Here is a 13830-nt window from a genome sequence, read left to right as displayed (position 1 = left end):
ATTTTTGAGATGACTGGCACTTTGATCTGTGTTGACCAATATCCAGCTCATTGCTATCCTGCAGAGGCAGCATGAGATCCTTTCTCATTTAGTATAAATAGAAAGGGGAAATGCTGAAGGAATTATGTATGATTTCTATAATGCCATCTGAGTCGTCAAATGAGCTGAACTGCCAGTTATGCAGGAAAGACTCTAAAAAAGTTGAAATTCAGAAAATATTTTGGATAGTAAATAATGAATATTTAAAGCAGTTTCTCTGTAATGATGAGGCTTTCTATACCAAAAATACTCATAGACAGCCTCTAAAAATTACATGGAAATCTAATTCTGAATCCACTTTATTGCTTATGGTTATCTGTCCTGTATAAACAGCTCACTGATATTTTAACAATTGCATGCCTTTCAAACTTTTAAGAGAAGAGACAAGTGCTCTGGATATGTGACAGAATTGACAACATTTTATTGAGAAGCCTGCAGATCTTCTATTGCAGATGTTTAAGCTTGATTTCCATTGTAATAATCGTTAAGATTTTGTGACCCACACAGAAAAAAGTACAGTTAAAGAAGACCAGGGGGTTATTTACATTTGCCAGAATACAAAGATTTTAAATAAAATTAATTTTGTTAAAAGGGTCAAAAAGGAGAATTGGGAATGACTGGTGCAAAAGGAGAAAAGGTGAGTTAATTCCTTACTTCTGTGCTCATGTGTTTACTAGAAATTGATGCAATGTATTGATTATGAAGGAAATCTTGTAAAATATACAGGAGATCAAGACAAAATATTTGGGTATGGGAAAAGTTGTCCATCTCTAAATGTCCTTAGTACTTTATTCAAGCCCCTTCTTGGAGGGTATTTACATAGTCAGGTAAATTTCCCTGTTCTACCAGCTCACAAAGCCTTTAGCTTTTAAAGCATTCAGACTTATACTTAATACCAGTTTAAAATTATTTTTGTATATGTTTATGATCAGAGGCTGCTTCATTAATTAGGTGACAGTCATACTTCTCCAAGTTATGATCTTCAATATCTATATGAAAAAACAAGAAGCTTTAAATTATTAAAATTTACACATTAACATTCTAATTTAGTATATTTTAGTTTAAGCATAAATTTTATGATTCAGGAGGTGTTACTTGGGAACAGAACTGTATTTTGCTTTTCTAGGAACGTGTGCTGTACAGAGTTCTACTGATTAATAGGTGTTTTCCCATTCAGCTGTGAGGCTTCTTGATTTCTTTGGTCATACCTATATATGCCTATATAGTTTTCATGCTGGCAGAAACAGTATTTTTACTCCATTGATACAACAGATTTATGATTCTATGTGTTATAAAGCACCTGTGTTTGGGAATTTTTCAGATTTGGATGCATGATTACTCTCTTTAGTTCATATTCTTGACCCTTCCTTGTGCTCCTGCTTGAAGGGATCATGAATGTCATGGTCTTGGCATTAAATCAACATCATCTCTCAAGTAAACTTTTCTAATACATATATTTGTATTTTAGACAGTTGTGAAATAGCCACATTTTCCAGGACTCTTCAATAAAACTAGACATATGTGCTATTTATCATTTTAAGTTAACCTCTTTTCTACTTTTCCTTAGGGAGAGCCTTCTGAAAAAGGGGACAAAGGAGACCCAGTAAGTGTAGCATGTTTTGAACTGCTGTGAATAATGCACAGTTGAGATTACTGTCATACCATTTTCATTCTGTAATTCTTTTCTTTGTAGAGATTCATTAGATGCAGGGATTATGTGGAATAGCATATGTATTGTCTCCTTCTTATATGTGCATCAAGATCTCCCAGGTTATAAAAAAAAAAAACAGAGATGCCCTGATTTTCAGCATTTCTGTTGCTGCTACTGTCCATGAACTGAGTTTAGAGCACATGTTTTTTTTATTCCCTGAAGATCTTTCTTTCAGCTTTTCCTGAAAGTTTTATGAGGCCTGAACTGTACTGTTTTGGTGCCACTAGTGTGCCATTTAACATCAGGCTGTTTGCATTCAGCCATTTTATGTGTGCATAACTTTTTTCTTATTTTGAGGCAAATTTTCAGAACACTCATTCTGTAAGACTCTCTTTACCTATGTTACATATTTGTAATTAATTATTGTCCTCTCTTACGATATTTGACAAAAACTAATTGTGCTTGTAAATATAAAACTCGAGGTTACTGAGATATTTGTTGTTAACGTATTATAATAATCAGAATAAGTCCTACTGTAATAATATGTGGGTTTGGAGGTGAATACTGGTTACCAGAAGAGATGTAGTGGTGAAGAATACACTGGAAATGCTGCTAAGGAAATGTAGTGTTTTCAAACATTTTTCCTTTAAAATGTTGGGAAAACTTGCAAAAAATTAGGTTGCTATGTCTTTCAGAGTTCTTAAAAGGCATCAGAAATTATTTAATATTTCTGAACATTTAAGTTTGCAAACTGCATTACAATATTTTAAGGTAGCAAATTAAGCTCTTATTTGATCCTACTTAAATTTCTAACTTCTTATAGTTGCATTTACTATTTTCAGGGAGAGACTGGAATGGAGGGATCAAAAGGAAATAAGGTATTTTTGGACTTATACATACTGTATACATTGTCAGTATACATAGCTGATACTGGGAGACATAGCAGTAAACTTGGGTTTTTTTGTTTTCTCAAACAAAATCATTAGGGTGAAATGGGAGATCCTGGACCACCTGGTCTTATTGGAAATCCAGGATCAAAGGTAAGTGAAAGTTACTTAATTCAATAACAATTGCATTCTATGCTGTTATATAAGAGGACTCTGAAGCTATCAACTCTTTAGCTAGTATTAATGGGCAAAGAATGCAAATCGTTTATATCAAAAGTTTGTGCTTGGGTCTTCGCTATTTTACATAAAATTTACATCTTACATGAAGTCCTTGTTGCTCTCAGTGTCACACAGAAAGGAATATTCAAGCAACACACAGCTGTTATTTTGTCACTTGAGAATATGAGCACCCATTTTGCAATTAGAAATCCTCTGGTAGCTGGGTGTATTCTCTTTATGCCTTGATGAGGCAAGGAGCAACCACAGCCAGTACTTGAGCAGCTCCTTTGTTTAGTCCTGTGAGGCAGCAGGTAATGTTACAGCAGGCATGGCCCGGCTTTGAGTCTGTCCTCACAGGAAAACTTCGGGAAGTGTGGACTGGATGAGTGGACAGCGAGGTGGATTCAGAACTGGCTGAAGAGCAGATACCAGAGGCTCATAATCATGGCACAGGGTGTAGCTGGAGGCCTGTCACTGGTGGTGTCTACCAGGGTTCAGTACTGGGCTCAGTCTTGTTTAGTTGGTTCATCAAGGACTTGGATGAAGGAACAGAGGCATCCTCAGCAAGTTCCCTACAACACAAAATCTGGGAGGAGCGACCAATACCCCAGAGGGCTGTGCAGCCCTTCAGAGGGACCATGACAGGTTTGAGAGATGGGCAGAGAACTGCCCATCTGTCTGAAACTCAAGAGAGGAAAGTGCAGGGTCCTGCACGTGGGGAGGAATAACCATAGGGGACAACTTGCTGGAAAGCAGCTCTTTGGAGAAGGACCTGCAGAACCTGGTGGACAACACCATGAGCCAGCAGTGTCCTTGTGGCCAAGAAGGCCAATGGTGTCCTGGGGTGCATTAGGAAAAGCATGGTCAGCAAGGTGAGGCGGATGATCTTGCCCCTCTACTCAGCCCTGGTGAGGCACATCTGGTGTGCTGTGTCCAGTTCTGGGCTCCTCAGTGCAAGAGAGACATGGAGCTCCTGGAGCAGGTCCAGTGGAGAGCAAAGATGATTAAGGGATTGGAGCATCTCTCTTACAAGGAAAGGCTAAGGAAGCTGGGCCTGCTCAACCTTGAGAAAAGCCAACTGGAAGCAGCCCTCATCACTGTCTATAAGTATCTAAACAGAGGTGTTGAGTTTTCCAGGCTCTTACCAGTGGTGCCAAGCAATAGAACAAGAGGCAATGGGCAGAAACTGATGCACAGGAAGCTCCCCCTGAACATGAGGAAGAACTTCTCTACTGTGTGGGTGACTGAACAATGGAACAAATTACCCAGGGAGGTTGTGGAGTCTCCCTCATCAGAAGAAACTGCAGCGTGCATTCTGCAATGTGCAGAATGACCCTGCTTGAGCAGGAAGGTTGAGCCAGACAACCCACTGTGGTTGCTTCCAACTTCACCCATTCTAAAATTGTGTGATTCTGTGAAGAAAGTAATTGAAGCACAAACGTTCTTGAGAATCTCTCATGATGCCTTGAATTGTACCAAACACAGATAGAATTAGAAACTATTAAATCTAACTGCCACCCAACAGTATTCATGCTGGATAGTATCTTAATTTTTAGATCATGAAAAGAAGACCCAGTGAGAATGGATGTGGCTATAGAAACCTCAAAACTGTTGTTGTAAAAATGATTCTTGAAATTTTGATCTATTCTTTTTTTATGTCTTCCCCTTTAGGTATTTCCTTTGCATTGACTTGTATTTGCTCTATATATATACTTTGGATTTTGTACATATCTGTCCACAAGACTTACTGAACTAAATGTTAGAGTAAGGGAGAATGAGCAAACTCTGTACTTCTTACTCCATGTGGAAGATAATTCTTAATGCCTGATGTTTTAATATACTTACGTATAAGAATGCCTTACACCATATTACAGTAGTTGATTGACTTTTACCTCAGGTGTATATTATATCATTTCACAGGGACTGCAAGGCCCTCCAGGACCTGTTGGACCCAGGGGACTGCCAGGAGAAGCTGTATGTATAGTGCCATTTCTCCAGCTGTAGCTGTGGTGCATGCACAGTTAGCCAGTGAAGCAGTGCCACAGAAGTCACCATAGCTGCTCCTTCTGTGGGTGGTACTGTAGCTATCAGGGGTTGAAGCACAGTAGGATGGGATGCCTCCCTCAACAGGCCATTATCTTGAGTTTCAGTAAACCATCTATATCACGCTTCTGACACTGTTTGACAGCCTGGAGTGGATCTGGATACTGGGGTCACTGAAATGAGAGCTTTTACCCTTCCTGATTTTCTCTCCCTTGTTCCCCTGTTAGCATTATGTTCATTGGGTCCTGGCTTCCCATTCCAGCTGGGAGATCGTTGCTTGGCTGGGATGGTTAAGCAGCAAGTTCTCTTGTTTTGTGTTGTGCAGCTGTACCAGGCACAGATGTTACTGGGCAAGGTTCCCAGAGATGAAGTGTGCTTGTGGGTGTGACACTGGAAGGTTGGGAGTTTCAAGCAGTGGTACCTCTCAGCAGAGCTGGAATGTTCCTGTAGTCATTGTGCCTTTGGGTGCTCCACATTCAGGTCTGCCAGCTGATGGGGCAGGGTGATGGGGGTCTCCTTCACGGGGGTTTTAGTGTCCCTGTAACAATTATGCCACTGGGCAGCAGCCTGATGGGTCTCCTGGCTGGCTGAGATTTCTCGAACTGGTAGGCACCAACCCCAAGATCAGCACACTTGTAACCCTTGTGCCTCTGGGGAGAGCAAGGGTAAAATGTCAATCCAGTCTGGCTGGATTCTCTAAGAAACATCTTAAACTATTAATCACCATTATACTAAACCTGAAACTGCCCTGGGCATTTGATTTGATACCCACATATAGCAGAAGCCTCTCCTGGGGCAGTGGCTGCCCGTCTCCCTTCCAAATTATTATTATTAATTATTAAATTATCCCTTTTTAAGTGTGCAGACAACTATTTTCTGCCTAACTCCCCGTTTTTCTGTCCACAACACTGGTGGTGTCACATAACCTAGCAAGTGGCTCCTGCTCCCTCTTCTTGGTTTTTATACCTCCCTTCTTCCATAAAACATAAAATAGTTTTAAACAGCATTTTGAAGGTAAGAGTGGTTAGATCTGAGAAGTGGATCAAGAAATACAGACAATAAAAAGTTTAACTTTAGCCTAGTAGTTCAGCCACTCACTTAAAAAAGACTGGGATTTCAATCATTACTCTGTGTGTGTGGTTTTGGTTTTTATCTTTTTTCTACCAGCAGAAGCATATAGAAGATGGTGTTGCTGTATTTTGCCTTAGAACTTTCCACACATGCCCTGAGACTATATTATGGAAGAAGATTCATATTTTGAACAGACTTTTAAGCCATATACTTTATTAAGATTAAAATACCCTTCTGAGTGGTACAGAACTGGCAGACTTTATTTGGTGACCTATTAAAAGTCGTAGGGATATAAGCAAGGAGACCAGTAGAATACAGCATCTTCAGCCCTTGACAGGGGAAAAAACCACCAGTATTTAAATGTGCATGTAGTCATTTTATACTGTGTTACTTATTGACAATCTTATTATATCTCATTTTCCTACTCACTTGAGGCATATGTTTTTTCAGTTGTGTCTGATTTACTTATCATCTATTCAAAAGTTTGTAAGCCTTATCTGCTGTGCTTCTTTTTATGTATAAATCACCAATCCTACTGTGAAAGATAACAAAATACTCATTTCTCTCTTGCTTGTGCTGCCATCATGCCACTTGAGTTCACGGTTGCTACTTTTGAAAGTAGTGTTCTGATGGGTCTTTGATCAAAAGAACATTATAAACAGATAAATACTAATTATAATATATGTAAGTCCTAAATATAGATGATCCTGAAGACTCCTATCTGTGTACACAATTCTAGTATGTAAAAACATAAATTTATATGTATTATAGAGACATTGTCCTTAGCTATAAGCTCTTTGTTATTTTATCTTCTAAAGATGAAGCATTATAGATTAAAAAGTATAGTAATTCATTTTATGCAGTATGATAAAAATTGTGAAAGTTTTAAAAATTGTTTTACATTAAATTACATTGTCAAAGAGTCATTTAGCAGATAAGGATTACTTCTTTCTTTCCTAAGAAACCACTTGAGCTTGGCCCAACTAAAAAAAAATTTGGGAAATCCTTAGAAAAGAAGAGAGAGGAGAGGCTGTATGTATTTTATACAAATATCAAAAGTGGATAGGGTAGGCCATGATCAGTAAGCATAAATTTTCATTTCCATAATGATTTTGTGTTGGTATAAGCAGAATATTCTTCATTAGGGTACTTTCTTTCTTATGCTTCTAGTTTGGATGCCTGGGTGAAACAAGTAGCTGTCTGTCTGTATTAAGTACAGAATGCAGCAGAGAAAGCAAACACAGCTGCTGAACATTCACTACTGGCATGAAAATGTTGTCATCTGTCATATGTCAGTGTGCACAAAACTGTGTTTTACACTGAGAAGAAAAATTAAAACATTATGTGTTTCCTTGTCTTTTTCTTAGAGAGTTCATTTTTCAGTCCAGCTTAAGTTTCATACTAAGATTTTACTGTTTAGTTTGGGCAATTTTATCCTTTACTGTGAAAATTACTGGTATTCTTAACAAAATGCTTGACTAAATAATTGGTTGAATAACACTGAAGGGTCATGGAAAAAAAATTCTGTATTTGTTGCAGTATTGTGAAAGAACCCAATTAAGCCTTACTTGTTATTTAATAGTTTCTATTTAGGTTTTAATCTTTTTCATTTATCTTCATTTCTCTGCATTTATAAAAATCCTTCATGAAAAGGAAAAGGGAAAATACTGAAGTTAAAATCAAAATGTGAAAGATGAGAAGATTTAGACAAAAGAAAGGCTGGAACATATTTTATTTACTGAAAATGTTTGACTGTCCATTACATATCTAAAACATTTAAAAGGAATTGTTGGATTAACTAATGTGAAGGAGTAGAAATTAATTGAGGCTTTTAAGATACCAGTTTGAATAATTAACTAGTACAGGAAATCATGCAGCCCTCCATGGGCAAAAGAGATGAGACACTTACTTAAAATTCAAGTTTTTATGTGCTACTTCTTTCCTTGAAAAGACAGTTGATTTTCAAGACTTGGAATTACTATGAAATAGAAGAAATTAACCTTTTGGTCTCTGCAATTCTCCCCAGTAGGGTCCAGAAAATAATCATGATTATTACATTTTAACTTAAAGAAAAATTATTTATATATTTAATTATGCAGGCATTCATTAACTTATAGTCTTTAACATTTGGGGTCAATACTAATGCACAGTAAATATTCCAGTGTAAAACTGATTTTCATCTGTGTTTTTATATAACCATTAAGGGAATAGCTATAAAAATGTACAGTTATATTTTTATTGATTCCAGGGCTTACCAGGAGATCCTGGGGTACCAGGAAACCCAGGAATTAAAGGAGACAAGGTATGCTTAAAGTTTTTTTTCATTAAGCTTGATATGTTCAAGCATTTTAAATTTTCATTTCAAGAGAAACCTTCCATTCTTCCATAGCACATCTGTGTGGCTGCTGTGTGAAGTGATTTTAAAATGTACCAGCAGCAACCCCCTGTGTCTTGGAGAAGAAACATCTCTGCATTTGGAGATGGTTCAAGCCAGTTTGGCAACTCAGTTTCTTTTTAGATGAATAATTTAAGTAATATTTCAAAGAGATTGGACTGTGCCCTTAGATCTGGGCTGTGCAGAAATGTCACTTCAGGTCCTGACTACAGAACAGCCTTTTCAGGGTAGTGTCCTACCCAGACTAATGTGTAAAATCCCACTTCACAGTCAGACATATTCATCTTGGCAGAGCTCTAGGGCAGCTACATTGGCTCAGACGTAAGCTAAGGCTGGATCTCCTTAGGACATTGTATTTTGCTGTGTAGAAATCCCTTAGTTAGAATTCAGCTCCATCAGCAAGAACTAAAAATTATGTGTGTATATACTAAATGTAAAGAAGGAGAAAAAAAGAGGATATACAGGTGTGCTCTGAGACATGGGATATGTTGTGGTATTTATACACTGTGGGGTACAAGGGAAACCAATAAACTCCAGTCTGAAGAAGTGAGCTGAAAGAAAGGCAAAGAACTGGAACAAGAACAAAAATGTACTCATCTTGCAAAATGGGAAGTGGTGGGTTCAGAAAAAATCACAGAGGATGTTGCAGGAGCCTGCAAGAGACAAGAGGCCAGCATAACAAAAGGCTCAATTTTACTGCATAAGTAGCAGAGTTTAGCCATGTGGAACAAGAGACACTGCTTGTATTGAAATAAGGGCAGAGTTGTAAAGAGGAATACACTGAAGACCCCAGGTTTAGCACTAGTGGTTGATAGCTGGGGAGAGACAGCTGTTGTTTCAGCTGCTGTTATGAATTAGTTGGCAGAGTTTAATGACAACCTCCATATTAGGAGCCTGGGGAACAAAAAAAGTAGATCAGATGCATTGCAAGCATGGAAAACCAAGAGAATGCTGGTTATTATTGATGGTTATATGACCCATGTCTCCAATTCGGTAACTTTTTGAAGGAAAATATGAGGGTATTTTTTCTTCTCTATATATTTTCAAAGTACTGGCACTTTCTATGATAAACTTGGTAATATTTAGAGATTTTTCATAGGGAAAAATCCTCAGATTTCAGTTAGTGATTAAAATTTATATTGTAGGGTGACCCTGGTGGAATTATGGGACCACCTGGACATCCAGGTCCAAAAGGTGATATGGGGCCTCCTGGACCAAGTCTGCCTGGAACACCAGTAAGTCCATAATCTGAAAAGTCTCTCCTGACTTTATTTTCTGCAGAGGCAACTGGGAAAGAATTCTCACTGTGCAATGAATGAAATCACAGAATAGTTTGTGTTGGAAAATACTCTAAAGTTCATCCAGTTCCAGCCCCCTTCCATGGGCAGGGGACATCTCTCACTAGAGTAGGTTGTTCAAAGCCCCATCCAACCTGGCCTTGAACACTTCCAGGGATGAGGCATCCACAACTTCTCTCAGCAACCTGTTGCAGTGCTTCTACCCTCATGGTAAAGAATTTCTTCCTAGTAACTAATCTGAACTTAATCACTTCCAGTTAAAATCCACAAAGCAAGTATGTTTTTTATTGCCATTTTAAAATCAAAATATATTTTACAGTGGTATTATAAGTGCACTAAAATATAGAAATAATGTAAGTCTATTAGTCTATTAGTGTAGTCTAAAGATAGTGTAAGTATCACATATGATCCTAGTGACACTGGCACTAACAAGGAAAATACGTAAACTCGTCATAGTTTATTTTTAAGGGCTGGCAAATTTTGACCATTAAATTCATCTAGTCTCTTGGATTTCAAAACATAATTTGGTTTTTTTGTCTTGGTTTTTTCCTGTTTTGTTTTGTTTTGGGTTTCTTTTAGGGTCCCACTGGTGTTCCTGGAAACCCAGGTCCAAGGGGTCCAAAGGTATGCCAAATACATTATTTCTGTTTCTAAAAATATTTTAAAATTTTATTTTATTTTAGAAGATAATATGATAGTTTGCATTTTCAGAGCTGTTTTGATGGAAAGCCTTGTACCTTTCACAGGGAGAAAGAGGACTACCTGGTGTACAGGGAGCACCTGGGGAGATGGGGCCCCCTGGAATAGGCATTCAGGGATCACCAGTAAGTAAACCAGCACCCAGAATTTGGGCTTCTTGCTGTTCATCACTGAGCAACTGCAACAGGCAAACAGAGCACAATAAAAAGCCATGAACTCCCTTCTGGCCTGACTCCCAAATCCCAGTTTGCTTCAAGGGTTGCTGTGCAGTTTAAGTTCAAACATGCAGCAAGTTGACACAAACATCTAAGGCATTCATAGTAAATCATTTGTGCAGCAATAACTGTTTCAGTTTTCAGCTTGTTTCCCAGGTTTCTTTCTTTAAATAAAGCCACCTGCAGTGTCTTCAGAGTTTGCAGTAAAAAAATTGCTGATGTTGATGGTGTACCTGGTAGGTGGCACATGTTATTGCAGGACCCCAGTGACTGAGGCAATCTCTCTTCAGTCAACCAATGTGTATCACCTGATACAATTCAGTTCATGGACAGTGCTCTGGTATAAAGGGAAAATATTTGTGAAAGGTGACTAGGCATTCACCCTGAATGTCTTAATCTAAAATAATAATACTTAAAGATAATGTTTTCAGTTACAATATTTTCTAATCTGAATTTTAAAAATTACCCATTTATATGTAAATTATCTGTTTCTATTCAACTGCTCATTAGCTTTTTTAATGAATCTTCTTGCTAAATGCCAAGTTTCACCACAGATCATTAATTTTTGGAAATGCTTGCCCTAAAAAATGAGCATTTGCAAAGTCTTGAGGTCTCTAACTTTGGCAAAATTACATGTGGATTTAAAGCCAAACCTTAAAGTAAGCCTTTCTCAAAGTGAAAACTGCACAAATATCCCACATTCAGCATTTTTAAGTGACGTTCATCTCCCTTATCCCAAAAAGAGTAACTACTGATTATCTGGAGTTTTCTTACAGGGTCCTATAGGTCCAACTGGATCAGCAGGTGTGCAGGTAGGGCATAAGTTTTTTCCTAAATACAAAAAGCATTAATTTAGTTTAAGAATTTTGCAGGAAAGTTATTCTTATATCTGAAATGACCTTTCATGCTCTCAGGGCCCTAGGGGACCTCCAGGATTACCAGGAGCTCCAGGTACCCCTGGTATTAATGTAAGTGACAGTTTTATATATATACAAGAAAAAGTAATGTGTACCTCATCGAGGATTTAAGGCCCTCAAGTTTTCCATTTGTTTCTAGGGCGCTCCAGGAAGAGATGGAAAACCAGGACTGCCAGGCCCTCCGGGTGATCCTGTACGTATACAGGGAAAGCTTTTGCATTTGCTTTGGTGCAAATATTTTAAATTTATATGAGATGAGATGAGATGAGATGAGATGAGATGAGATGAGATGAGATGAGATGAGATGAGATAGCATAGCAAGCCTAGAAGAACCAGTGATATGAAGATAAAGTAGAAATACTTACTTGGGAAAGACAGAAAACAGCCACGTTATGTACTTGGCCTCAATAAAACCAAGACTGTCATCGTGATGTTTCTTTAAGCTTAGAATTAATTACCATGTAGTTAATGTTTATCAAAAATCATGAATCTGAGTGTCACTTAGCAGATTATTCTCAATCTTGGAAAGAGAGGTCTCTCCTATTCTCAGTTCTTGTCAGGTATTTAATTTGATTTGGGTAAGTAGATAAAACTCTGAAAGTGGAGTGGGAAAGATTGCTTGTTTTTTGAAGATGTAATCAAAATTCAGAGGCTGCAAGAAGTCAACAAGATTTAACTCAAGACAGATGAGGATAAAGTGCTTAATAATGAAACCCAAAATCCATAAGTAGAATAAGTCTGGAATGCACAGCACTTTGTAAACTAAATGTAAGTAAAATATTTGATGCTGCTATTAAACGGAGAGGTCTCAATGGTAAAACTCATAAACAGGATAATTATTGCCTTTTGCTCTCTTGAAATACTCTTCTCTTTGGAAAAAACATTTTTTCCAGGAAGATCTAGCAAGCAGGAGTGAATCTGGAGAATTAAGACCATTTTAACACTCAAAATCCCAGCATAATTCATACACTTATTCAGAGATCAACACACAGATTTAGGGCTCTGGAGAGTGTGTTTGCAGCCAGGCTGGACTTGCCTTACACCCAGAGCAGGAGAGCTGTGTGGCACAAATGCAGCTGGCTTGGTCTCATACATGTGTGCCCTTTGCAGCTGGGGTAGGACCCTTCCAGACTCAGGGTTTGGGCTTCTGTGCCAGACATTGATAGAGCAGCTAAAATAAGAACATTAGAAAAGAGGAGAGTCTGGGGAAATTACACTTCTAGTCCAGTAGGAAGACCCAGAGATGATATGGTAATAGCCTGCCCACCTGAAAAATGTCCTAAGGAGAAGGGTGAAAAGTCAGGCCATGTAGGTTTTTGTTTTCAACTCTTGTCACAGGTTTTTAAGAGCAGCTGATCCTGTCTGTGTACAGTTTACCTCTGTGCAGAGGATGGACTCACACCTTACATAGCTATGTCCTCAACTTGTGCTAGGTGGTGTTGTCTCACCCTGAAGAACAACTTGGCATGCTTTTAATTGTGGTTATGCCACCCTAGAGATGGTGTGCTGATTATATTTCTGGTTAATTATATTCAGCAGTGCATCTCTTGGGCTGATCTTTGGCATTCATTGCTTTTAGCTGACAGTCTTTGGAATATGCTAAAGAAACTGCTTCTATTTTATTTTTCTTCTTCAAGATGGAAAGACTTGAAACAGGCTAAACAAAAAAAGTTAGCTTGTTTTGAATGTGTCTAATTTTATAGTATGCCCAGTATTGATATGATTTTAGATTTAGGAATTGTCAGAAAAAATGAGAATTAGTAATTGGAGAGTCTGTGAATGAAGCTGATGACAACCATGGCAATGAGTTTTTAACAGGGACTCTTTAAATATAAATTTAATTGCAGGTCTTGGAAATCTGGGATCTGTTTCAGTACACTATAGATCCACTGACTGATCTTTAAATGGCTCAGCTTTAGTATTGGTAGCAATTTAGCAGTGGCACCAAGGAGTTACACACTAATTATTAATGCTTAAAGGCAGGAAAAATATTCCAAATGTTGCTTCTGTTGCTGTAGCTGGATTGTTTCCAGTATCTGAGCTAACTTACTGAAGCTAGCTTTGGCATCTCCAGAATTTGTACTACAGATGACAGTAGAGTCAAAGCCTAGGAGAAAGGAGGAGGAAAACAATTGAAGATAATCGGGTGAGAGTACAAGACATTCCAGTAACATTGAGCTGTTGCTGATGTGCTACAGAAGCAATATTAGTGTATGTTCAGGAGTTAGGCTGTTGTCATGGTTTGAGACATTTCATTGCATTTATAGTTAAGAATTACAATCAGTAAGTTGGGTAGACTGTCATATTTAACCATATCTGAAAACCTGTTTTTTCTTTTTACTTTTCATTAAAAAGTAGATTGAACCCATATATATATAATCAGCTCTATGTGTAAT

At 37.9% G+C, this 13830-nt stretch overlaps 1 protein-coding gene across 1 annotated transcript in view; it reads left to right on the top strand.

The window, feature by feature from the left end:
- Positions 1-13830, top strand: part of COL19A1 (collagen type XIX alpha 1 chain) — a 170211-nt gene that overhangs the window by 132423 nt on the left and 23958 nt on the right. Inside the window, exons 18-29 of the mRNA XM_031057604.1 lie at positions 632-676; positions 1607-1642; positions 2533-2568; positions 2677-2730; positions 4717-4770; positions 8159-8212; positions 9451-9540; positions 10183-10227; positions 10350-10427; positions 11294-11329; positions 11432-11485; positions 11574-11627. Of these exons, the coding sequence (XP_030913464.1) occupies positions 632-676; positions 1607-1642; positions 2533-2568; positions 2677-2730; positions 4717-4770; positions 8159-8212; positions 9451-9540; positions 10183-10227; positions 10350-10427; positions 11294-11329; positions 11432-11485; positions 11574-11627 (636 nt within the window). The remainder of the gene's footprint in view (positions 1-631; positions 677-1606; positions 1643-2532; positions 2569-2676; positions 2731-4716; positions 4771-8158; positions 8213-9450; positions 9541-10182; positions 10228-10349; positions 10428-11293; positions 11330-11431; positions 11486-11573; positions 11628-13830) is intronic.

This window comes from Geospiza fortis, unplaced genomic scaffold, assembly GCF_000277835.1.
Source record: "Geospiza fortis unplaced genomic scaffold, GeoFor_1.0 scaffold264, whole genome shotgun sequence".
NCBI classification, from domain to species: Eukaryota; Metazoa; Chordata; class Aves; order Passeriformes; family Thraupidae; genus Geospiza; species Geospiza fortis.
This window is presented reverse-complemented; position numbering and strand designations above follow the sequence as displayed.